This window comes from Gopherus evgoodei, chromosome 11 (assembly GCF_007399415.2).
Source record: "Gopherus evgoodei ecotype Sinaloan lineage chromosome 11, rGopEvg1_v1.p, whole genome shotgun sequence".
Lineage (NCBI taxonomy): Eukaryota > Metazoa > Chordata > Testudines > Testudinidae > Gopherus > Gopherus evgoodei.
Window position 1 is genome coordinate 6,339,135 of NC_044332.1, and position 26,727 is coordinate 6,365,861.

General features: G+C 43.8%; 1 protein-coding gene across 7 annotated transcripts in view; it reads right to left on the bottom strand.

Annotated features, from left to right (window-relative positions):
* Positions 1-26,727, bottom strand: part of COL6A3 (collagen type VI alpha 3 chain) — a 114,725-nt gene that overhangs the window by 18,313 nt on the left and 69,685 nt on the right. For 4 of the 7 annotated variants that reach the window (XM_030580385.1, XM_030580390.1, XM_030580391.1 and 1 more), the window contains 20 exons: positions 26,503-26,565; positions 26,033-26,095; positions 25,251-25,313; positions 24,474-24,536; positions 23,014-23,064; positions 22,465-22,500; positions 22,296-22,358; positions 21,531-21,593; positions 19,815-19,847; positions 19,677-19,713; positions 19,564-19,575; positions 18,874-19,367; positions 17,919-18,018; positions 16,370-17,062; positions 14,543-14,645; positions 11,979-12,457; positions 8,992-9,255; positions 6,676-6,747; positions 1,960-2,139; positions 1,791-1,841 (listed from right to left, as the gene is read on the bottom strand). In XM_030580385.1, the coding sequence (XP_030436245.1) occupies positions 1,791-1,841; positions 1,960-2,139; positions 6,676-6,747; positions 8,992-9,255; positions 11,979-12,457; positions 14,543-14,645; positions 16,370-17,062; positions 17,919-18,018; positions 18,874-19,367; positions 19,564-19,575; positions 19,677-19,713; positions 19,815-19,847; positions 21,531-21,593; positions 22,296-22,358; positions 22,465-22,500; positions 23,014-23,064; positions 24,474-24,536; positions 25,251-25,313; positions 26,033-26,095; positions 26,503-26,565 (2,983 nt within the window). The remainder of the gene's footprint in view (positions 1-1,790; positions 1,842-1,959; positions 2,140-6,675; positions 6,748-8,991; positions 9,256-11,978; positions 12,458-14,542; positions 14,646-16,369; positions 17,063-17,918; positions 18,019-18,873; positions 19,368-19,563; positions 19,576-19,676; positions 19,714-19,814; positions 19,848-21,530; positions 21,594-22,295; positions 22,359-22,464; positions 22,501-23,013; positions 23,065-24,473; positions 24,537-25,250; positions 25,314-26,032; positions 26,096-26,502; positions 26,566-26,727) is intronic. The other 3 variants (XM_030580387.1, XM_030580388.1, XM_030580389.1) reach the window with 3 other exon arrangements.

The window sequence follows — 26,727 nt, forward strand, 5'->3', positions numbered from 1 at the left end:
GGGAGTTGCAGCGCTGGTGATGCCCTGCAGATGTGTACGCCTCCTAAGTTGCAGCGCTGTAACCCCCTCACCAGCGCTGCAACTTTGTGATGTAGAAAAGAGAGTGGGCTGGAAACAGGGCTCCATCAATGCTGGCAGGACTCTGTTCTATTCAGGTTTTTGTCCTGTGACCATCGCTATGGAGGAGGAAGTCTGTTGTGCACTGATCTTCAAGATCCCATGCAATATAGGCTACACCCTCTGTCCAGTCTACAAAGCTGCAACCCCCCACAGTAGAGCAGAGGAAATTCCTTAAGGAGAACATTGCTGTTTTCTAGTGTGAGTCCCCCTCCCATTTCTTCTGGGTTTTTCCACATAAGGGGAACATCTGGACTCAAGACCCAAGCAATGAGGAATATTTTTCAATTAAGTATTTCAGTTAAAGAAAAGTGTACAGATCCACATTACTTTACTCCTGGGAGAATTCTGCTCCCTTTGGGGGGCACAGAATTCATACCTTTTGCAGATTTCTTGGCTCCCAAGCAGAAAAATGGAGGAGCCAAGAAATCTGTGGGTAACACAGGCCCCTTCCCTGGCAGCCTGGGCAAGTCTGTTGGGAGGAGCCAACAGCAGAGAGAGCAGATTACCATGCAGGGGAGGAGGGAGGCTGGGTGACTGTGCCTGAATCCCTGGAGAGAGACACTCTCTCTCTTTCACTCTCCTTTGCTGCATCCGGGAGCGGTGTGAAGCAGGCTCTGTCCCTGAGGCAGAGCAGACATGTAACAAGTAAGCAGGCAGGCTGCTAATATTCCCACTGTTAGTGAATTGCTCCCATTCTTGGTCAATTGAGGCTCCTTTACCTTGCCAGAGTGGTGTAAAGGAGGCTTATTGTAAATGACAGTAAGGGACTCCTCAGCTAGGAAGGTCTATGTGCTTTCTCCTGTTTTTCCTGTGCCAGAGAGGCACAATGGGGTTAGATTACGGCTCAGAGTCTATTTTACTTATCCATTTAAAAAAAAAATACAGGACAATGATTAACAAAACTGTATAACTTTCATGTGTGAAAGTCTGGGCCATATAACATGACATTCTACTTTACAGAACATCAAACACAAAAATACAAGTAACGTAATTCAAATGAAAATCCAGGATTATAACTGTATTGCAGGGTATTGGTTACTAAGTATTTGTAACTTAACTTTCATGTGTTTAGAAAATCCTGAACAGTTATCACGATTTTTTTCTGTTTAGTCGTTTAAATAAATTACCAAAATAAGTGAAACTGGTGTGATTATATGCCATTATTTTGACAAATAAAATATGCAGAATTTTGCATTTTTGACAAAATTTTTGGATTTTTTGGTGCAGAAATTTGGATTTTTTTTGGCAGAGAATTCCCCCAGGAGTAACTATTTGCATAAAAGCAAACGTGTACAACAGAGTGATGACATAAGTTAGGGACACAGTTACCAGGGGACAACACAATAGGGCTAACACGTGTTTCCTTGTGATTGCAATCCTCTCCAATTCAATGACTATATACTTATCATGAAATAAATGACCCCGTTTTGCTGTAACTACAGTTTGTAATTAACTCGTGTCAACACTGCGTTTCTGGATGCAACATGAGGCATGCTGAAAGCGTGTCCATGCAAAGCATATGATGAGATCCTCTCAGCTGGTCAAGTGGATAAGTGAAAAAAACATACTTTCTGGTTACATTTGCCCTAGTCCCACAGTGGCAAAGCTTGCAATAGAAGTGGCCAGAGCAGTGAGATTAAATGCAGGATCTGCTGCATTTGTGCTTTTACCTGGCAATAATCTTTTCTCAAGGGGCGGTTGCTGCATGACTTTCTCAGCCGCTGTAGGGGGAAAAAGTGTTTGGGGATTTGTTTCTAAACCAAAATTTCTTGCCAATCTAAAATTTTATTTGACAATATTATAAAAGAGCAAAAATGGTTAACCCCGTGTGGTACTTACATGGCTTCAAGCATCTGCTAATGCAATCAGCTTCTGTCTCAAATCTATTGGCATTACCGCCGCACCCACCATACCAAATCTGGGTGCAGATCTTGTTTTTGTAGTCAAAGAACCACATAACCTGATACTCCTTGCACTGTGTGCCCATGTCAAAATCCAGCAAGCAAGGATCTGTCAAATCTGAATTTCAAAATGTGCAAACATTAAATGACTCTGAAAGGGTTAAAAGCTGAAAAGGCAAAGAAAGCAAATATAAATCAAGCATTTAAAAAAATTATCAGTAGAACTGGGCCTGCCCTGAACTCTGCTTGTGCCAGGTCTCTAGTCGTATCTGCACATACTCTTGCACAAACCCCACCAGATCAAACATGCCAAGCAGCTGGTGCATGCGCCTCAGATTTCTTTTTTTTTTTGCATAGGTTTGCAGGAAATGTTCTATGCTTGTACGTGCCTCTACCTAGCCTAGGACATAAGCGCCAAATCAATGCAATGTAGTAGTCAGGGGCAGACCAGAGCATGGTGAAAGTGCCAGAACAGTGTAAAACATTTCACAGCCCAAGTGAAATCAGGGACATTGCTGTTTGCTGAGGTTTCATGATAAAACAAAACAATTTTTTGTCCTAAGTCCAATATTTGTCAAAACCCGATTTCTTCAGGCCAGACTATGAGTGCCACACTTCACTGGTGAGCAGTGATTCACAGGAGCAGTCAGTGGGAACTACCTTCACAAATAACAGCTCATTGGAGGTTCATAGTCTGACCCTCTCTAAGCAAAACCCCCAGAAAATGGAGATACTAGGGCGGGGGGGTCACAGGGATTGTGCCAAATTGAGCAAAATGTCAGACTGAGATGTCATTTTGCAGTATATGTGAAATTTCACGATCCTCTCCAGTTTGCTACCAAGCAGATCTCAGCAGAAAAACGCAGCACAGGGATCATCCCTGTCACCTCATCCATTACTGAGGGGCAAGTCATGGGCCAGACTGTGCCACTTTAAGTAGGCTGAGGGGTTCTGTACTCCAGGAGCAGCCCTATTCTTTTTAATGGAACCGCTCACAGAGGAAGGTTGCTCCTCTGTGGCCAAGGGTGGCATGAGCTGGCTCAGAGATGCCCATGTCTGAGGGCACAAGGATTCCCTGTGTGCACCAATGCAGAAGAGGGCCACAATGCTCTCTGGGGACAGTCTGTGGGGTTGAGATTGGGAAGAGGGGTAAATTTTCTAGCACTGATGGCAATGCTGGGCAGCCCAAAGAGACAGGATGGGGACGAAGGCTGATCACCACCACCTCCAGCCAGTGGCAGCAGGAAACACACCCTGCACCTTTTCAACAGGCCTAGCAAGTATCACTTTGGGAAGCCCCCAGCAGTCCCTGTGGCATTATGCCGTATGCAGTCACGGTGTTTCCCACCCGCCTCTGCTTGGACAATACACCCCCATCGCACGCACTCTGGGCCGTCAGTCGGAGTTGGACATTTTTCCATAGCAGGAATCATGTGGTAGTGGTGTCAGTTTAGAGATCACTGAGGTTTTCTATCTTGGCAGAAAGCATGAAATACAGTGTGAGCTCAAGTACCATAGCAAAAATTCCTCAGTACTCCAGGTAAGCTAAAACCCTATCAAGCCACTGAGATACCAAGTCAGGGAGGTTGCAGGAGGCTAAAGAAGCCTGCTTCCTGGAAGGTCAGTGGGAGTAGCGTGACTAATTCCCTTAAGCTCCTCAGATAACAATGTAGGCTGGAATTTCAAAGGGAAAATTAACTTAAAATCCCGTCTCCTTAAACGGAGAGTTCCAGGAGTAAGCTGTCATTTTCAAGTGCTCGGAATGGGTGGTGTTTCTGTGAGTGAATGGTGGTTGGATTTTTTTGGGAAAGTGATGGATGAAACACTTGGGAATTTCAGCTTTACTCTTGGGTTTTCTCTGAGATCTCTAGATAGGGATTGTTTGCTTTCTGTGATCCAGTCCTGCTCCAGTTTACATCAGTGGGAAGTCTGCTGTAGATTTTAATGGGAGCAGGCTTGGGCTCGAAGATTACTGCGCTCTGAAGTGTGTATTCAAAAACCTATTTGCTTTGGCATGAGTTTTGGGTTTAAAGTATATTTTTTTAAAAAACTCTTTGATTTCATAAGGTCTGACTTAACTGAAGATTCGAGTATTTTACTTGGAGTCTGGAATTGATTGTTTAGGGCTAAATCCTGCAGTTCTTGCTCAGGCAAAAATCCCATTCACTTTAATAGGAGTTTGACTACAAGATTTGGCCCTTACTTTGAACACGTGCCTCTTTTCCGTGCCAAATAACTGACACATAAGCTTGTATGTGGGTTAAGATTACATAACCCAGTATTTCCAGTACGCTATTCTGGTTATTGTCTTAAGCACCTGGATGGAATCCAGATAAGCTGTGCCACTTTATGAACTACTGCACTCTTTATCAAACGGCATGTTTCCTCCGGATCACTAGCTACTGGAAACCTGGGTTCCCTTGGTACCACGACACTCTAAGCAACACATTTCCTAGTCCTCTGAGAGTCTGTATCAATTCCATAGGCACCCATGCCTGATTAGCTATTGTATTGTGTATAATTTATGTATTTTGATGCTTTTGTTCCGTATATCAACCCTTAAGCATTCCCGCAGTACATTGTATGTCCTATGACGTCACACATGGACACATAGATGTACAGGGCACCAGACATCTTGTGCTGCTGTTTCGGAAGGCATGACAAACAAAGGGTTACATGTGTAGACAAGGGCTGGTGCTCTCAAAGTAGCCCTGCAGTCCAAGCCAGCTGTGTCATTCCAGGTGAAAGACGATGGAGGGGGTGGGGAAAGAAAATGGAGATGGTTCACATACAGACAATGGAAATGGTGGAAGATGGCAAATGAAGAGGAATATACTTTGAAGGAATCATTCAGTGTATTACAGCCAATCTCAGCAATGGCATGTCATCCAAACAGAGAAATGAATTATTTCTATTCTGGAGCCAGCAAGTTGAAAGTGCTGCTGCTGTGCAGTGCTATTTAAACGCAATGGCAGTTATACATACTGCACCCATAATAAGATTGTCCCTCCCCAAAGCCAGTGTTAACTATAGGAAAGCTAGCAAAAATTTTTTCAGATGTTCCTAGGAATCCTAGCCCTTCACAGCACCCGGGGGTTCTGGGGTGAGGTAAGATTCAGTGTGTGTAAAAAAATCACTTGAATAAATTCAATCTGGTTTAAAGAACAGGGGCCATATTTCACCCTCATGTACATCCAGGCAAACCCCATTGACCTCAGTGGGGTTGTGTAGGTTGGCCCAAGAACTTCCTAATTCCCATTAGAAATTAATGAGAATCTGGCACCCAACCCCCCCAGTCAGCTCTGAAAATCTCACCCTCCAGGTCTGCATTTTTAACTCAAATCCACAGAACCTATTTTCAAAAACAATGATGTTAAGGTAGCACCAAGGTCTTAACAAGACAAAGGTTACAAACCTCAGGATTACAGTTCAGACAGGGAGCCAGGTCCTCAGCCAATGGAAAACAGCACCGCCCCTGTGACTGCAATGAAACTATGTTGCTTTCCATGAGTTGAGGGTCCAGAGCTCCCTCGTTTGTGAATCAGATGTTACAGCCAGGGGGTTGAGATGGATGCTAGCTGAAGTGCAAGTGATCACATTAGGTGCAATCAGGTGTTTAACATTCTTTTTTCGGGGTGGGTGGAGTAGCCTTAATGTAATATCTTTATGGTCGTTTAAAACAAAGTGGAGGAGCCATCATAGATATTAATCACTAGAATAGTTACATGTTAATAACAAATGTTAATAATAAACACACTGTTAATCACTGAATAGGATCTGATTACTTGCTCATTAATGGTTTATTACAGTAAACCATTGATGCCATGGTGGAAGAAATGAAAAGGAAAGTGGGCAGGTGGTAGGACTTACAATGCGAGGGAAGCTTATTAAACCAACTCAAAAGGTCACATGACCATTCTTCATAGGATCCCTGGGAAATCTTTCACTTTTGCTCCCCGGTAGGCCACAGACTCTTGGGTAGAGCTCTGTGTTACACCCAGGAGTCAAGTGAATCAAGCATCTAATGGTTCATTCCTTCTCCAGTCTGACACTCCAGTACAATGATGCAGTGTGTCATAGAGCATCCTGCACCATTTACACCTTCAGGTCAGGAAGGGAGGGTGTCAGGAGAACAGTACCGAACAGCTAATGGGGTTATGCCTGGGATTGGCCTAAGAGCCGGATTGTGCCAGGCTTACTTATATGGGGACTGATCCAAAGGCCCCTGAAATTGATGGAAAGAATCCTATTCACATTAATGGGCTTTGGACCAGGCCCGGGGAGTCGTACCTCACTCCCTGAGCAGTCATATTGCAGTCAATGTGGCTTCCAACAGAGTAAGGTCCTGCTCTGGGTCAGGCAGGCCAGCAGAATCTGGCCCTGAACAGAACTTTTCCAGCTCTTTGCACCTTAACTGTCTGAGGAAATAACTTCATTCATAACAGAAATAAAGGGTCAGATCCTCTGCTGTTGGAAATCATCTTAGCTTCACTGATTTCCATGCAGTTTACAGTAGGAGCTGATCGAGGCCCACCAAAGTCAATTGACTTCAATGGAGCTAGAGCAGATTCTAGAGGAGGACCTAGTACAGTCACAAGACACAGGTAATTATGGAACCTACTGCTCCCATACTGCTAAGTGTATTGCAACTTACCTATTTCTGGCTCAGTATTCACCATCAGATTAGCAGTCGCTACTGAAGGTGCCTTGGGCACTGGCATACTTTCTGTAAGAGCAAAACCAAATGGAATGATCAGCCACAGGGGAATAAAAAATCCTAGAGCAATACATGTAGCTAAAGAAAATCCAACATCACCTCCCCTAGCAACTTGTCCAGGCCAGCCACCTGTCTTCTATTTCTTTCCTACTAGAAATCTACTGTTTGGATCAGGAACTGTGCTTGCCAACCAGACACAGCCGTGATCATATTGATTATGGAAGGAATGGAATAAGAGTTGGTAAATAATATGTGCTAGTGCAGGGAGGAAGAGATGCTGCAATGTTCAGAGCTGGGTTTGTTTACATAAATACATAAACTCTAGAAATGTGTGTTGGTTGCAGTTGAGACAATGAGTAATTCATGTCAGAGTAACTGTGTCTGAGACTGATTTTTCTGCCTCCAGCAACTATGCTAACAGGATAAGCTGCTTTATTCTGTATTATAACAAAGACAGTGTTTACTCAGCAGTGCTTACGTTGGGCCCAGATCACATCATCTCAGGGAAAAAATCCCGCTGGCAGGGATTCCTGAGGAGGAAGTCTCCATAAAAATCCTTTAATGGGGTTCCCCCAACTGTTCTATTGGGGAGTTTGGAAACTCCTAGAAAGGTGCATGGGGCCTACACTCAAACTCCAGGATCCCCTGCGATCTGCTTGGAGGCCCTACTCTGGTCCCTAGTACCCCCACTACACAGTTGATAGTAGCACAGCCCCAGTGTACATGCACTACCAAGAACTCTCTCCTGGATACAACTGCTCCCAGGACTTTCGGAGTGGAGGACAGAGCAATCTCCACAAGGCATGCTGCCCTAGGCATCCATACTCCTTCTCCCTGCCCATCTTGCCCCGCTCCCACCCCACAGTACAGATTGCAACCCCCTTTCCACAACATTGGGAGGAAGGAAGGGGATGGTGCTCAAAAGCAGCTAACACTGATAGGTTTCTTTCTGCATAGGACAGGGTGATTCACATCTGGATTTGGGTTGAGAGGGGAGATGAGCCCAGCCAGTGGGCCAAATACTCAGTTGGTGTAAATCAGTGCTGCCTCATCAGTTCCAATAGAGCTGTGCCAATGTACAACAGCTGAGCATGCTGCTACCCCCAATGCAATTTGCAGTTCCCAGATGTGGTAGCAGTTATACAGATGCTTTGATGATAACATTTGTGCTGAATGTAATCAGGGATACATAGACCTTGTCAAGCCCAAACTCTGCTGGAAAAGGCCTTTATTCTCACTGCAATGGAAGCTTCTACCAAACTGGGTTTTGCCCAAAGTATAACAGCAGTCAAGAGGACTGGTTCAATAATGATCCTCAGCCAGAAGGACACAGCCCTCTCCATAAATTCTGCAGCAGTGCTTCTGTGGGAAGGGTTGTTTTTCAAAGTATGGGTGTAGGCAGGCAGCAGCAATAGGGCGAATCCTTTTCCTAGGCATCCTAGCTTCTAATTCTGTTAATACCTCTTCTTCGGGCTGACATCTTCTGAACATTCTGCTGGGTGAACTGATTGCTCGCAAAGGTAAGCAACTGCGAGAAGCATGATCCAAAGAACACTGAAATAATGGAAAGCCTCCTGATGACTCCAATGGGCCTTGGGAGAGGCTCTACCAGTGCTAGAGTGAGCCGGTCATGGAGCTGGCTGGCACAGGGCAATCTTCCTCACACTGCTCTGCCAGTGCATCTCAGTGCTGATCGGCAAAAAAGCTTGGGCTTAGCCTGAGTAGCCACTGCCGACTGCACCAAAGAATTTGGTGGTTTTGATGAGTTACAGGCATGTGGATTTGAATTTAGGTCTCCAGAGGACTAACTGCTGCTTAATCCCCTCTGAATGGACTCATATGATATGTTATACTCAGACAGTTGGGAAGTTGAGTTATTTTGATACTGAAGGACTGAGTCAAAGATCAGGGCCCCATTGTGCTACGGGCTGTACACACAATAAGAAACAAATCTCTCTTTGGGGAATGGCCTAATTCCATTGAAATCTTCATCAATTTAACTGAGTTGAAATGACAACTAGTATTTGCTGTTGCAAATAATTTCCGTTTGCCACTGCACCACAGTCCAGGGTACTGCACTGAGAGGTGGAATGTAAAACACATGGTTACACACTGAGCATTATCAAGGCAGGAATCATCATAATCATCACCAAGTTACTCTCCACTCTCTGTGATTTTTTCCATTTAATGATTTCAACATCTTCCCTGGAAAAAAAAGTTTATTCCATCCCACATGCCCAGAAAGACACTTACTTGTGCTAAACGTTCCCATGTAGGTTACTCTGACTTGTGATTTGTGGTACCCGGTAATTGCTACCTGGTATTTCTGCCCGCTTCTAAGGCCGCCGATCACCCGTTCAGTGCTGGTTAAGTTTAGCTTCAGGACTAGAGAGTGGTCCTGGGCAGAGGTGATGGTGACGTCAAAGAAGTCAAGGGTCTGGGGTTCAGGATTCACCCAGCGTAGCTTAGCACTGTTCTCAGTGATGTCAGTGATCTGGATTTCACTCTCCACTTTAACTGCAGTGCAACACAAACTAAAGTCAGAGGCTTTGAAGAGAGAAGCTGCAGGGAGGGTTTGGTGCATAAGGGATTCTAGTCCAATTAGCCTTTCCTAAGGAAGAGGATGGGAAGGTTAACCAAGGCTTTAATTATCACCGTATGGAACAGATTATAGAATACTAAGGCCAATAGTTTCAAAAGTGAGTTTCAGAGGGTGGATGTGCTGCCTTTCCTGAAACTCAGGACCCTTCAAGGGGTGCCAAGTTGGGCACCCAAAAATTGAGACACCCCAAATCCCTGGTCACTTGTGAAAATCTTGGTTGAAATGCCATGTGTGGCATAGTGTCATAGTTATGAACTGAATTTTTAAAAATGCTCTATAGAAAATGAATCATGCTCTTTAATTCACACTTGGAAACTGCTTTAGTCAATGTTTCTTAAGTATTTCATGTTTGTTCATTAAGAGAGAGCTCTTGATTCTTGCCCACCCCACTGTGGAACCAGAAAAAACCAATGGATAATGCAACCATGATGGGTTGACTGCTCAAAAAAGGGCATGGTTTGAGGAGCCCATGGAGATTGCAAGGGATGTGCAATGAGAGAGCTTAATCTGGACTGCTGCAGTACGGTCTGAGAGGGCTGTGCAAATCAGGGAAGAGTCAGGGCTGGTAGATCTGTGATTATGTGGCCAAAATATCCCCACAGAAATGGGGCAGGAGGACAGTAGCTGCAGATGCCACTGCAGCTCTGTGAAGGCTGCTTCACACCTTAGGGTCTGCTGCTGAGCTACAGTCTTGGAGGAAGATTGCCCCATGACCACAGCAGAACAGCCCCAGCCCTTCCCTAGGGCTAGTCTACACTTAAAATGCTACAGTAGCACAGCTGTGCTACTGCAGTATTCCAGTGCAGACTATACTTATGCCAATGGGAGGGGTTGTTCTGTTAGTGTAGGTGATCCACCTCCCTGAGAGGCGTTAGCTTGGTCAGCAGAAGAATTCTTCCATCGACCTAGCACTGTCTACAAGGTGATTTAGGTCAATGTAACTACACTGCTCAGGGGTGTGGATTTTTCACACCTCTGAGTGATGTAGCTATGCCGACCTAATTTTCTAGTACAGACCAGACCCTATTCTGCTCTCTCCAGCTTACTTATAGGTACCAGGGTTAGATTAAAAAAAGAAAGCACGTAGTGCCATGTGTTACTTCAACTCCTCCAAATCAGCAGTTCAGTTCTAAATGACATAATATTTCTTCAATACTTTTCATTCACACACACAATTTTCTTTCTAGAAACAATACTAGATCTGGGTGGAGCGGCAAAACCCTGTTTCTGAATGTTTCTTTGACTAAAAGCTGTGAAGTGACTTTTCCACACTCATTGGCACCAGCCACATTTTTTGCTCATAAGAAAGTTCACGGAAAGCGGACTCTTGGGAAACCTTGAGCAAAAGTATTATCATGTGAAGGTCTGTGGCAGAAATGTTCATCTGAACACTGAAACATTTCTGCTTTCCCTCTTCCTCTTTATAAAAACTTCGATCACCCAGCTATCCGGTGTTACAAGTGACCAAATCACTGTCCATGTAGAAGAATAATGACTAGTCAAAGACATCTTCAAAGCAATCAATCCTCCCACAAACTGAAATATGTTTGTATGAAGTTCCTAGCAATTTCAAAGAGCAAACAAATCTGCAAACAGGCCACATTATAAGCTGGCACGGCTCCATTGACTTCTGAGTTATACCAGCTGAAGCCCTAGCCCAATGTCCACCCAAGGGTAATTTATGAACAGAAAATAGGTCTAAATGACTCAAATTATTTGCAGTGAAGAGTTTGCCTAGCTCTGGATAAAGCTATGATAGAATGTTGGATAAAACCATTAGAAAACTGGCTGAAAACTCCAGTGAAGCATGAGACTGTGTCTCCTCTGCAAGCTGATGAAAAGCTGTCCCCTAATGAAAGTGTAACTGTATATTTACATGGAGACGTGTTTTCTGCAAACATTTAGTGTACATCTGCCATATGTTCTTTGTTACTTGTGTTACTGAAAAGTAAAGACTTGTGCAATCCCTTGACAAAAGCATATGGTATAGCTCTTTTCAGTTACCACTGCTCATGTAAGAGGCTTAATTTTCCCATATATGGTGTTAGTATTGGTTCTGTCTGCATAGACTGTGACGTTTAGTTGACTCAGAAGCCAAATGATCCTATACAGTGGCTATGTGCTTAACCACAATGAGCCAAATTCAGCCCTGCTGTAATGCTATTAAAGACCCTCAAGGTCAAGCCAATGGCATTACACCTATGACTCAGTAGTACTGGGTTGGACTGTATAGATCATTTGCTTTATTTATTCCATCTAAACCACCGAGAATCAACGATGCATTTGAAAGAAGAAATATCTTTTGTTTAGTATAAATCCTCTCTAGTCTCTGATTCATTCATAGCCACACAATCCAACCAAATCTTTGTGGGTGTTTCCAGGCACAGAAGTTAGGGCAGCTCTCCCGCTGGTGTAAATCAACAAAGCTCCAATGAAGTCAATAAAATTTTACCACTTTACACCAGTAGAGGATCTGGCCCTCTAGACACTTTTTAATGAATATAGTCCTTTCCGAGACCGAAAGCATTGACTTTTTATTTCCCAGTATTTTAAAAATTGAACACTGAATTTTATTGCTCACATCCTGGATCGCAGCCCATCTTCTAAAAAAGGGAAGACTGGGGAATACCATACATACCTGCTGGTTTGTCTGCAGCAGCTGTACTTGCACTGGGAGCTGGAGTTGTACGGGCACCGGGAGTTTTGTTTCCAGTTGTAGTTGTAGCTTTACGAGCACTGGTAGTTGTGTTTGCAGTTGTAGTTGCAGCTTTACGAGCACTGGTAGTTGTGTTTGCAGCTGTAGCTTTACGAGCACTGGTAGTTGTGTTTGTAGCTGTAGCTTTATGAGCACCGGTAGTTGTGTCTGCAGTTGTAGTTGTAGCTTTACGAGCACTGGTAGTTGTGTTTGCAGCTGTAGCTTTACGAGCACTGGTAGCTGTGTTTGCAGTTGTAGTTGTAGCTTTATGAGCACTGGTAGTTGTGCTTGCAGTTGTAGTTGTAGCTTTACGAGCACTGGTAGCTGTGCTTGCAGTTGTGGTTGTAGCTTTATGAGCACTGGTAGTTGTGCTTGCAGTTGTGGTTGTAGGTGCACTTGTCGTCACATTGTTTGCAACAAAGCTGTTTAAATAAAACCAGTTGTTAAAGCTTGGTAAATTTTTCTATTTAACATGAAATGTAGCTGTACCTGGCTGGAGGTAGAAGGTAATAAAAGTCCAGTAAGTCAGTGGGAATCTTTCCATGGACCTCCCTGTGCTGTAGACTGTGCCCACAGAAAAATAAAAAGCTGGTGGACTTCTGCCAAACACCTGAGCACTATGCCTAAGTACTATCATGGCCAGCACATTACAAGTTCTGTTGGTAAGTAGGCCATTAATTAGATAGCACTGTAGGTATCCTATAGTACAAGGGTGGGGAAACTACGGCCCATCAGACCAATCTGGCCCTCAGCTTTCGAGGGAGCGGGGTCAGCGGTTTGCCGGCATGACCCCCCTCCAGCTCCTACGTAGTACATGGAGGCATGGCCAGGTGGCTCTGCATGCTGCTGTGTCTGCAGCCACCGCCTCCACAGCTCCCATTGGTCATGGTTTCCAGCCAATGGGAGCTGCAGGGGTGGTGCCTGCAGACAGGGAAGCACGCAGAGCCGCTTGGCCACGCCTTGGAGTTGGAGTTGGGAACATGCTTCCGGGAGCTGCTTGCGGTAAGTGCTGCCCAGAGCCTGCAGCCCTGATCTCCCTCCCGCCCTCCGAACTCCTTGGTCCCAGCCCAGAGCACCCTCCTGCACCCCAAACTCCTCATCCCCAGCACCCCCCATGCCCCAACCCAGATCCCCCTCCCACGCCCTGAACTCCTCATTTCTGGCCCCACCCCAGAGCCCACCCCCCCAGCCAGAGCCCTCATCCCCCCTGCACACCTGCCCCCAATTTTGTGAGTATTCATGGCCCACCATACAATTTCAATACCCTGATGTGGCCCTCAGGCCAAAAAGTTTGCCCACCTCTGCTATAGTATAAGCTTTTTAAAAGAAATTAATTTTTCTCATTTTCAAACATACCTGTCCTGGTGTTTATATCCTATCACCATACAAGCTGAATCATCTTGCCACACATAGATTCATAACAATGTAGGGCTGGAAGGGACCTCAAGCAATTATCTACTCGATCCCCACCCCCCATAGTGAGGCAGGACCAAGTATATCTAGACCATGCCTTATGGCATGATTGTGGTATGAGAGAGGGCAACAACCCTTACTATACACGACATCCCATAATAGCACAATCATTTTAGCAGTGATTTCAATGAAGCTAGTGAAGTAAGAGAAAGATGCACAATTAACAGATGAATAGCAATGTATAACAGGCTCAGTCTTGCTTGCTCTGTACCTGGAATTCTCACTGACATTACTGGAATTTTGATGAAGAGAGAACCTGGAGGATGGGTCCATTCACCTGATTTGTAGATTTAACATAAAAAAACCTGCGTACGAAAATCCAGTACCAAGATTTTCCAAAGGTGCTAGTCATAGAGAGTGTCTTACTTTTGGGGTGTCCAACTTGAGTGAGACCCCCTAAAGGAGAATTAACCAAAGTGTGTAGCATGCTCCTTAAGGGAGTGCAAAGCACTAGCTGGAGCAGGAGATGTATAAATTGAGAGGAGACAGCTTTTAACAACACATGACTAGGTTGAATGGGAGTGTGATTGGTTTCATTTTCCTGAAGCAGGGGATCAGCTTTCAAAAGTTTGGGAAAAGCTATCTAAGAAGGGTCTGATGTTTAGAGATAGGGTAACCAGACAGCAAGTGTGAAAATCAGGATAGGGGTGAAGGGTAATAGGAGCCTATATAAGAAAAAGACCCAAAAATCAGGACTGTCCCTATAAAATCAGGACATCTGGTCACCCTATTTAGACAGTGTTGAGCAACTGGTCTCTCTGTAAATGAGGTCCCTTTGGGGTGGGTCAAGCTGAGCACCCAAAACCACCAATCACTTTTGGAAATCTTGGTCCAAATGAGGAATCAAAATTATCTAAAGAAATAGATGTGCCGCCCCTTTGCTAAGGACAACAGGGTGCATGAACATTTAGATGCCCTGTGGAAAGATCTAGGATTCAGTTTAATTCAATATTACAAGGAATATGAAGACCGTGCTTGTCCCTCAGAAATTTGGCTTTCAAAGCCCAATCTGTTGCAGAAAAACTACTACTTACAATCGTTTTTGGCCAAATTTAGAAGAGCTCTTTGCTAACTTGTCATCTTGGAACCAATCACATTGTTTCCGTATGTCTGGAGACAAGTAAAAAGAGTTTTCACCTAGAAAGAGAAACAGCTCCACGTGAAATGTTGTTTTTATTAATGGCAATGCTTCAAAAAAAAAAGAATTCATCAACTCAGCATAACAATTATTTCATATTAATTTACCCACATTGATCTCACTTTGGCCGCAAAAGACAGCACACCTGTTTTAGGTTGGAATGTTGTGTTAACAACTCTATTATAATATCTCTGGCACCAGCTCCATTTGATCCCTACAAAAAATTAAGCTGTTGCTTAAAATGGTATATTGATTATTTCAAGACAGCAACATCTCCATAGTGATCATAAATTTTAGATTTATTTCAGGACAAATCACAAGAATACAGAGAATATCTAAATCCTGCTGCACTTAAACAAAACCTGTGTGTTCCCTCAATACAGGCTCAGCTGAACATGTAATATTTTTCTGACAATTTAAAGGATCTAGCCCTCCTTGGGGCGGGGGGAGATAGCTCAGGGGTTTGAGCATTGGCCTATTAAATCTAGGGTTATGAGTTCAATCCTCAAGGGGGCCATTTAGGGATCTGGGGCAAACATATGTCTAGGGATTGGTCCTGCTTTGGGCAAGGGATTGGACTAGATGACTTCCTCAGGTCCCTTGCCAACCTGATATTCTATGATGGGGAAATCAAGCTGCAGCATTCTAAATGCATATTCTATTCCCAGGTGCCAAGACTGTGTGGTGGTGGTGGTAATTGTGGAGTCCATAAGGGAAAATCCCAACACTGAGGCTTTGTTAGCCCAATGGGTTGCTTTTGGTACTCCAGTATTGTGTATTGTAGGAGAGGCAGGGTTGTGAAGAACCCCGAGAGGGTTAACATACACACACAAGAGCTAATGACCTCAGCAAAGCACCCAATTCTCCTCTCAGTGGGCCAGATCCTCAACTTGCATAAGTTGAAGTCAATGGTGAGTTATGACCATTTGCACCAGCGGAGGATCTGGCCAGTAACATTATACGTGCTGACGGGCATTCCTAGTGCAGCAGAGATTTGGTTTTCAAGGCACCTCTAAAGGAGCCATACACAGCCTCTGAATGACAAAGGGCTGAGAAAATGATTGGGATCTGAATCTTTGGCTAGCATGGTTTACATCACTAAACTCCTGAGCATTAAGCTCAGAGAACGGTAATTCCTTGTTTGACCTCTTCATATATCACCAGGATGGGGTGCTGGGATAAAGAGGGAAGCATGCTTAGTGAGTTTCCAGCATGCTACGGGACAGCAAGAAACAAAGCAGCATTGGACCGTCCCTGAGAAATCTCTGTGGTTCTTTGAGCCACCAAAGACTTAGTATGACTAAAGATTTTGCACTGCCGAAAGCAGCCAGCCCAGAACTCTCTTTTCGTGGAACCAATTTGCATCTACAAGATGAAAGGATAAAAAATGTTATAATAGGGCTGACTCTAAACTGCAAAATACAGATTCAGAGCCAAAGTTCCCTAAAGGGCTGAGCTGCCTAGATCCAGAGTTTTAGTGTATGGACTTAGGCAGCAGACATCCTGACTGGTTCCAGCGGCAAACTTGCCTAACATCCTCAGATGTTCAAATCTGCAGTTCGGGCTGTAGGCCCATCTCTAGTTAAAATCAAATAAGACAAAAAAGCCATGTCAACAACTGCTAATTTTCTGTACTTTCATGCTGTCCCCATCTTCAGGCTGCACTACAATATTAACATTTGTATTCTCCATTTTCCCCATGCCTGTGCTATGTTCTACTTACTGCTGATGAACGACGGTAACAATTTTGCAAAGCGCAGTAAGGGCTCTTCATGCAGCTCGGACGGCTTCTCAACTAATTTGAAGAACACGTCATTTGGCTCACTAGCCAAGCTGTAGATATTCTTGATGTTCACTTTCTTGCCGATGCCAAGTACCACGAAGAAGTACCCTTTGCATTTGGCGCCCAGGATAACTTTTTGAAGGTGCTCAAGTTCTTGCTTTTTAACTTCTCCAGTCATCATCAAAACCATGACTTTCAGATCCCTGGGGTTTGGTGCACTTTCGAAAACATGTCCCATTGTGTATTTAATTGCACTTCCCAGAGCCCTGGTGCCATATAGCTGGGCCATTTGGTTCTGAACGAAATCCATCATCTTGTCTTTGGACCCATAATCTGTGAGGGACAGCTCTACTTTTACTGGCAGAGAGTTGCTTTGGTATTCATAAGGAGCATGCTGGAGAACTGCCACTCTTGCGTGGTGCTGTGAGGTCTTTGGATTAGAGCTGATCTCCAACTGATTTACTATGTAGGAAATGTACTTCTTCATCTCGTTGAACTGCAAAGGACTGGTGCTCTCAGAGCTATCCAGGAGGAATGCCATGTCAATGTCAACGTCTGTGGGAGCTGCCCTCCTGTCTCTGAAGAAAGGCCTTTGAGGACTAGAGCCACAGATGGGATCAGGATCACATACATCTAGAAAAGAAATACATCTTGTTTCATATGCACATCCTTAAGATGATCATTCCTTGACATAGTTATTGTTTGATCTCATCAGAAAATAGGTTATAACGCAGATGTGGTCTCCCATAAAATACTTTGGTATTTGCCTGGTAAAATAGTTTTGCTATAAAAGCAAATCAAATAATTGTTTTGCTTGTTTCCACATTGTTGGCATAAATTAAGCATTTGTTCCAGTAGGTGCAACTAAATCAATTACAATTTTCCTTAATTATATCACATATCTATGTAGTAATATGCTCAAATTGTATTTATTCATCTACTAAACATATCTTTTATATAGCTGTTACAATCTAATTCCCTCATAATATGAAATATGACCAAGGCTTGAGGAGAAATCAGTAGGCTGTATGATATATAGAGGATTTCTTCCCAAGGCATCTTCAATTACTTGAACACATATCTACTAAATCAATGAATTCTACACTTTGCAGTCCATCAAGCCCTTTCCAGCCAACTGGAGAAGGCAGTATTTTGGGCACTAAGAAGCAGGGGATTGAGACATTGGGAGAAGAAACAGCTCATGAAAGGAATATAAATGTCTGATGTGATCTGCAGAATACAATAACTGGAGAACCACCATGTTAAACTGCAGTGTGATCCAGGCCCTTTCTGCTGAATGCTCTCTCTCAGACATAACAACTCAGCAAAAAATAGAAACATGAATGTATCCCACCTCATACTGCATAAAGGCTGACTCCTGATTGCGCCTTCATCACATAAACACTTCCATTAGCTGTCCTGGGGCTACTCATGTAAGATAAGGCCCTAACTAAACCGAATTATAAAGAAGAGAAATCCAAGGCCTTACCCAAACAAATGTGACAAGTCAGTAGTCTCCTAATGATTTGATTAAGTGGAACTGCAGCAGTAGGAAGGACAATAGCTTGTCCCACTTCACTGTTATTCATCTGGTTTAGACAAAAGCAAAAAGCATAGGGTATAAATACCGTGTTATGAACGTTTTAAACATATAAACTTCTTAGGGTAAGGGTAGTCTTGAATTAAGGCACTGGCTTGGGGCTTAGAGAGCTGAATTCAGTTCCCTAATCTGTCATACATGCCCTGTGTGACCTTTGGACAAAATATTTAATCTCTCCGAACCTCAGTTCCTCATCACTAAAATGGGGATAATAATGTGGTACTTCCATTCTCCCCCCCACCCCATTGGAATTGTCTGTTTAGATTATAAGGTTTTCAATGCAGGGACTGTCTCTTGCTACGATTGTACAGGACCTAACACAGAGGGGTGATTGGGCTTTTGGTGTTTATATTCTTTGGAGCTGACTCAGATTTTAAGTTGTATTTCATCGTACAGTACAGAGATTTCCTGTTCTCTGTGTGTGAGAGACCTCTCACCCAATTCATTCACAAAATGCCATTCATTCATGTCAGTATCTTAAAAGTCAGGTACTCATGTGGGTATTTTACTGAGATTGGAAGCTCTTTGGGGCAGGGACTGTTTTTGTTCTGTGTTTGTCCAGTGCCTAGCACAATAGAGTCCTGGTCCATGACTATAGCCTCTAAGAGTTATCAGCATACCAAGAATCAATATCCTCGTTCCACAGCATGCATTGCATTTGGAAGGAATTTTGAAATATGCATGAAGCCTGTTGTTTGCCCTGACAATGTTGCTCAGAACTAGGCATTTGAAAGGCTTGAGCCGATGCCTACGGAAGTCAATAGAAACGTGCCCACTGCCTTCCCTGGGAGATGGATGGAGCCCATCAAGCAGAAAGGAAAGCGCAGGAATGAGGGATCCAAACCTGCAGTGCATTTATGAGTGCTCGATCCTCTCTGTTAGTCAGGAACACTGGCGTGACTCCAGCATCGTACAGCTTCAGCACAGCATCGTTAAGTTGCGATGAGGCTCTTGTTGGGCCATTGCTGAAGAACACAGCCACCTTCCTCATCAGAAAGCCACTGCGTGCACGCTTGAAGGTGTTTCTGGCTACAAAGGACATGGCAGTTTCCAGGCTGCGCTGTTTTGTCGTCAGGGTGATTTGGAGGTTCTGAAGCTGTTCTAGGAGATTGGTTTTCTTCCTGGCATCAGCAAAACGGATCTCCGTGGTGACGTCACTGTTGTAGGTCACGACTGCCACCCGGGCACCCCGGGGGCAGTTGCTCTCGGCAATGGTTAGATTGTTAGCCACTCTCAGCACTGCCTGCTTCATTCGGTTAAAAGTGTCATTATTGACACCTGAGGAGGTATCTATAGCAAATGCCAGTTCTGTTGGGTACACAGGGCATTCCTTGGGGCCTACCAGAAAGGTGGGTTTAAAATAGTCAATATTAGATATTATTATTAAATAGCAAGGACCAGATCCTCAGCTGACATAAATCAACTTACCTCCATTGAAGTCAATGGAGGGTGTTGTATCGCCTGAGGTTTTGGCCCTAAATAAATACATATATAAATGTTGCTACCAGAAATGAAACAATTGAAAGTGACTTACCATAGCAGCAAGCTGTGAATAATTAAAAGAAAGTGATTTAGTTGGGTCAGTTTGTAAAGCATGATCAGCACACAAGGTGAGCTACAGGAACACGATAGCACAGAGATACTTACGACATTTATCTTTGATGTTCCGGATAAGGGTGCATTGCTTTGAAAAAGAGGAAAAGGAAAAGATAGAGAGATAAACATGCCACCAAAGAAAAGATATTTCAGAACAAGATGGAGGCAGAGAAGCAATATTCAACTTACATCTTTGGATTCTCCTCTTCCACCCTTAAGTCCCTGTTTAAAAAAAAGATTGCATTACAATACATAGTGATGGGCTGTTATACCAAAGTCACTTAAAATTATTATTCAGCCAGTGAGCATGCGGCAGTAAGAACAAAAATCTGCATACTTTAATTTCCACCTCCAGGAAGAGATTGCCACTTTCTGTCCTTATCAATGTTATACAATAGAGTCCCTGTTTTGCAAACTACTTGGAGATGGAGGAGCTCCTAAAATCAAGGTTCTGTTGTATTACAGGCATGCAGGGCTCTTATTGCTCATCTAAATCACTGCAGTCACTGTTAAGCGAGTGGTGAAATTCACCCCTCTGCAGAGGGTCACCACCCCTTCCGAGCGCCGCAAAGGGCTTTTGTGAGAATAAAGTGCTACACAGACCTTGTGTCTGAGACTCAGGATGTTTTCTTAGGGCCCAGTCCTGTGCTGGGGTATGTAGGACAGTCCACATCCACACCCAGGAGTAAGCAATTTGCATACCACTTTAGGTGAGCATTACTGGGCGGTGCAATGGAACAGCTTCTACCTGCACTAGGTAGCACAGGACTCATTCAGTCACAGGTAGTCCGCACATAAGAAAAAATGACATGCTGGGTAAGGAAAGGGGATACAATGAAAAGCCCTGCAGATTTAGCAGATGGGTGACCTCCTGCTGCTTTGAAAACAAGTAGCCACACAACCTCCACCTCTCACCCAGGGTCCCTGCAGCTGCAGGCTTGGCAATCTGTCCCCAGGAGTCCTGCGGGAGAATTTCCCAAGTACTCATGATATTGTTAAGGTGTGATGGATTTAGCTGGTGTATTTGGCTGGTTTCCATTTGACCAAATGCTGAGAAGGAAACTTCCCATGTGGAACAACTGAAGGCCAAATGTCAAAGAAATGTACCTTGACAAACTTCTCAGCATGTGCCAGCCCTTTACCACTAGCCCCAGATCCGGAGAGAGGGAGGACCTAGACTTAGGTCTCATGACTGGAGCAAAATATTCCACATGCAGCGTAAGAAAGAATGGCACATCTCACACTACCTCTCTAATCCCAGCCATGGCCAGACATGGACACACACAGAGTCCATTGACAAATGACACACATGTTTCATTGCGAAAGTTACCACCTTAGCTTCAGCACAGGTTTCACAGATTTCAAGGCCAGAAGAGACCGTTAGGATCATCTAGTCTCACCTTCTGCATAACACAAGCCAAAAGGATTTTAGCCAGTAATTCTTGTCTCAAGCCCTCAAGATGGGCAAAGGGCCAGACTTCACCACTATGTACAACATACTTCTTGTATGTGTTAGTAAGCACCAGAGATCAGAGAAAGTTCTAGATAAGGCCTTTAGCTGGCACACTTCCATTGAGAGATTCTACCCTACTCAGAGTGCCTTGAGTCACCCACTGAACCTGGAGCACATATGAATATCGATCAGTGATAACAAGCTAGGAATTGATAAAGCGAGCACAATGAAATTACAATCTCATTATCCTCACTAAACCCAAAGGAAACACGCAACTTGTCCAAGATAACGGAGGATGAATTTGCCATAGTGTAAGATGATAGGAGGCAAAATAGAGCTTATTTCAGTTGTTGGCAAACATGCTACATATTAATGGAAAGGGAAATTAGCAAGTTCTCTGGGGACAGTGAAGCCAGTTTACTATACCAGCTGTAAATACAATGAACACTTACAGGTGATCCTGGGTATCCGATCTCTCCTCTTGGACCTAGCGGCCCAGGATCTCCTACACCTGCCTAGGAAACAGTAGAGTAAAGATCACCAATCCACATTCGATATGTTTGAACACCAGACTAGGAGAATGTCCCGAATGCTCTTCAAGACGAACAGGGTCCTATGTACATAGGTGCTAATGAGTTAGGAGCTTTGTCGAGGACAGTCCCATTAAGGAATAGGTGTCGGAAATACAACCAGTGTAACCTCCCATGGTGCATTATTTTTCAGAATAGAGGTACTAATATACAAAAATGGCTTCCTGAGGAATAACTTTGTCCGGCTGACTACATACAGCACAGCAATGTGTCTGTGCTCTAATTGCAAATCCAGACAGGAGTAGCCATCCAGAAAGCTTGGTACATGCTCATGGTGAGAGGAATCCTCCTCCCTCACCAGTGAAGCCAATGTGCAGCGGTTCCTTCAGACCAGCGACTGAATTAATCTACCTGTGGCAGGTAAATCCCCTCCCCCCCAGGCAGAATGGGACTGTCTGAGCAGGGCAGCGTGCTCCAGTGTAACAAAGAGCAAAATCTGGCCCAACCGATCACTCTCCCAAAGCTGCAGCCTAGCAATCCCAGTCATTGGTAGCAGGAGAATCCCCAGAATAGCGCAAATGACCAACAAACGCTGCGCAGAACTCACAAAGCCCTGGAGCTGAGCAGGCTTTCACTCCATTCTCGCATAAAGGACTGCATGAGAAACTGTGTTGTGGTAAAACTTACCCTGCGGCCTTTGATTCCTTTAGGGCCAGGACCTCCAGGGCCACCTTTAGGTCCAAATGGTCCCTGTTTAGAAAACAGCATAAACAGGAGTTGTAGCGACAGACAGTATAGAGCAGAAATTTGCTACGCTCGCAGAATATGAAGGGAAGTTACATAAGCTCAGTGGTACCTTTGGCCCTGGGTATCCCGGGAATCCTGTTTCACCCTGTAATAACAGAAAAGTTTTAGGGTTTAAAAAAATTAATCTTGCTTTTGAAGACAGGTCCAAATCAAATGTATGAAGGGAAAGAACCGGTGAAGGAAAAGTGACTGAAACTGCAGACTCGTAACATTGGTATGATCGAGAGAGAATAAATGGCAGCTGGTTTAAAAATCTGATTGTTATTGGACTGTTAATATCAAACAAGACTGAAATGACAGCCGATGCTGTGCCATCAGTTGGTAGGACAAGTTCCTCTGAGGAGCTAACAAGCACAAAGACACCCAACACATATGAGGGTGCAGGGTTTTGGCCAGCATTTTGTTGTGATTCAATAATCAGATGCACTAGAACAGATCCTTGTTCCTATGCACAAACCCACTGACTTCAACTAGACACCCCCAGGCTCCATGCGTGTGGATCCAATTGGAGGCTGGAGGTCCTTGTTACCTCCAGGGTTTGGGTTGTTTTTTAAGGTCCTAGTAGCGATACTGTTAGACACATCGTGGTTGTGCTTACTCTTTTGCCTTTAGGTCCTGGCCTGCCAACTTCATCTCGCCCATCTTCTCCCTAAAATTGGCAAAGATGAAAGTATTAATATATAACACATGTGCTAGGATTATTGGTGCAATGTAAGAGTCACAAAAAATCTATTTAGTCCAGAGCCAAAGTCCATAGAAGTCAATGGAAAGATGCTTTTGAATCAGGCCTTTTAGAATTAGTTACTTAGAGAGAAGTAAAAACAAAGATATAAAATTAAAAACAGGCTTGGTGTATATGCACTCTTGGTGAAATCTGGCCCCCTTGAAGTTGATGGGAATTTAGCTATTGACTTCAGTGGCACCAGGATTTTACCCTGGTTGTATATTATGTTGCTCAGAAGAAACCAGAAGTCTCTCTGAACCAGTATATTGGATAGCTATTCTATTCCTAGAGGAACCAGGGGAACCAATCCAACACCCATCAAGTCAATGGAAATTTTGCCACTGCCTCCAATGGGAACAGGATTGAGAACCACTTCCCTGATCTCACCAATACTTAGGCATATGCTTAACTTTACATAAGTGCTGATCCTGCAACCCAGGTGAGTTTGTTCCTCCTTATTTTAGACAATCAACCATCCCTCCTATGGCCCAATCCTACATGGCGTAAGGAGTGTCAGGTCCTATGAGATGACTCTTACAGTTGACTTTTAAGACTGCAATATATAATAAGTTGAGGATCATAGGAACTATGGTGACTGCTAAGTAGGGTATCCATCTAGGCCCTGTGCAATGGGCCAGAAAGAGACTCAGGGCTGATCTACACTACAGGGGGAAATCAATCTTAGATACACAACTTCAGCTATGTGAATAACGTAGCTGAAGTCGAATATCTAAGATCGGATTACTCACCCGTCCTCACCACGCGGGATTGATGTCCGCGGCTCCCCCTGTCGATTCTGCAACTCTGTTGGGGTTGGTGGAGTTCCGGAATCGATATAAGCGCGCTCGGGGATCGATATATCGTGTCTAGATGAGACGCGATATATCGATCCCCAAGCAATCGATTTTAACCCGCCGATACGGCGGGTAGTCTAGACATAGCCCTAGCTACCACTTCAGGGCAACAGGGTGAATTTTACCCATAGCGTTGATAATGTTTCTTGGACTGGTCTATACACCTGTTCTTGCCCATTGTGAAGAATTCTTAGGTATTAAGGAACAGATAGTAAGAGGTAAAAAAAAAAAAAAATCACCTAATAGTATCCCCTCAGCTAATATAAAGACTCCTCTGGAGAGTGATTGCAATTTTAAAAAAATGCTCACATGAGAGTAAAACTATGATGTATATTTCTTCTTTACATGTCACCATATAAGATACAAGGACCACAGACAGGACAATTAAACTAAATTTTCTGCTTTGATGGAATTTTGCACATTTATACCAGAATGGGATTTAGGCCAGCATCCTTTAGAGGTGCTCATGACAATACTTACGGTCTCTCCTCGAGGCCCAGGAAATCCAGGTTGTCCTTTTGTTCCAAGATCACCAGGTTCACCCTGAAGAAGGGAGTATTCGTTTAAGCCCATATCTCTCTACTTATGCATTGATTCTTTGCTACGAACGCATCTGTAACAGTCCCTTTCAAGCAGAAATGCACAGCCATGCTTACACAACTGAAAATGTGTGGCTAAAGCAGTAGCACTCTTGACCATTTTGCCTGATCCAGTGATTTCAGAAATGGGGTGATATACAGAAGCTGCAGTAATAAGTGCCACCATTTGTCTTTTGTGAGCATACCAACACTAAAGCCAAAATACAACGAGCCAGACGTTTTCGTGATCGAACTCCACGGCGAAGTTACAACAGCAGGTTTGGTGGCCCAGTGGCTATATGTGAAGATGGCATAACAGCGATAAAGATCACGAAGAAAAAGATTGGATCATTTTCTGGTGCAAATCAGCAAAGTCAATCAAGCGACAGCAATTTACACCAGCTGAGGATGTGGTCCAGAATATTATGAATCTCGAAGTTGTTCTTATTTTAATAACTATGCCTTCTAGTTCAATGACATAGGATGCCAGTAAAGCAGTCAGTGGCTTAGCCTTTACCCTGCTTTGTTCCACTCTATGCAAACTCTTGAAGATGATAAATCACAATTTTGCTTGAACAAGTTGATAGCCAGTATATTTAAAAAAAGAGATTAAACTCATATTCAGCAGCTTTTCATTATTATTTTAGGCATCAGTTCTCAATATTGATGTTCAATGTACCTTTTGTCCTAAGGGACCAATCCTGCCCCGATCCCCGGGTGGTCCGGCAGCACCACCACCCCCCTACAATAGAAAGAAAAGAGCTGAAATTTTGCAACGTCAGTAAAGCTCAGTAAATTGAAATTAAATATTGGGGCCTAGCTCCATAGCTCATTTATTAATAACAGGTGTATCAGCCACACCAAACAATGAAAAGGTTTTGTCCAACAGTGGAAATCACCTATTAGCTATTAAGACTGAGATCCATCAAAGCTTTTTAGGGGTTCAGATGCCCAGTTCCCATTGATTTTAATGGGAAATGAGTGGAAAAATTGAATTGGTGGCATTGTTAATATCAATCTACATTGTCTGCGGACTAAATGTGTTTTAATTCCTCAGTAACTCTTTCTTCCTTCCCCCTATCCCCCTGCCTTAAAGACTTGGGCACTTTGACCACAGAAGCAGGGGGCTGGAAGTCAAGCATATCAACCACTAGGCCACCTGGCCCTCCTAGCCCCCTCTTACAGGGACTTTGCCTGTAAAAAAATTGGAACTTGGTCAGGATTTGATCCAATGAATTTCACATTCATGTTCATGTTTAAACCAGTAGTTTGGGGAACCTTGCCATGAGCTTCAAATAGAATTATTTTTGCAAGGCACATGGTACTGAGGAGAAAGACAAATAATGGACTTCATCCAAAGTCCCACTGAAATCAATGGAAAGATTCTCATTGACTTCATTTAAATCAGGTGCAATAAGCTTCTTCTGGTCCCCCAGGATGAGAAGAATAAGAAATATTTACCCTTGGGCCAGGAATGCCTTGCTCTCCTCTTAGACCTGGAGTTCCAAGCTGACCAAGAGGACCCTGCATATGGAAAAGGCAGACACTATATAAGATATAAAAGATTAAAGGGCTGAGATAACATTGTTAAAATGAGACTAGGAGGGAGAACCAAAGCTACAAGACTAAAAGACAATTTTGAAAACTATGGGACCAGTTCCAATGTTTCATGATGTGACCAACACACCATAAATATAATGAGTGACTCATGTCCTGGGGCAGGGCAATCAGGGCCCTTTCAGTCACCAAGCAATCCACAGATCATAGTCACTTTGTTGTAATGTTCAGAAGCAGTTATGGACAAGGTCTCACAGATGTTTACACAGAACAAGCCTAAACTGAAGCATATTGCAGGAGCAAGTTAAAGGAAATAACATAGCAAAGGAAAACATATTTAGGCTGTTCAGGAATGGCCTGTGAAACTTACTAACCTGTGGCCCTCTTGTACCCTGTTCTCCCATGGTTCCCGGTAGACCCGGCGCGCCTTTGGCACCCTTAAAATACAACACAATGGAGATTAGAACGGGCAGGTCTGGGGTCGCAAACAATTTTCAGCGAGTCCCAACTAGCCTCCCTTTCTTTATGGTTAGATGGGAGGGGAGTTATGAGGTTTTTTCTCATGTAACCTGAGGTCACAGTACAGAAACGGTTAAGAA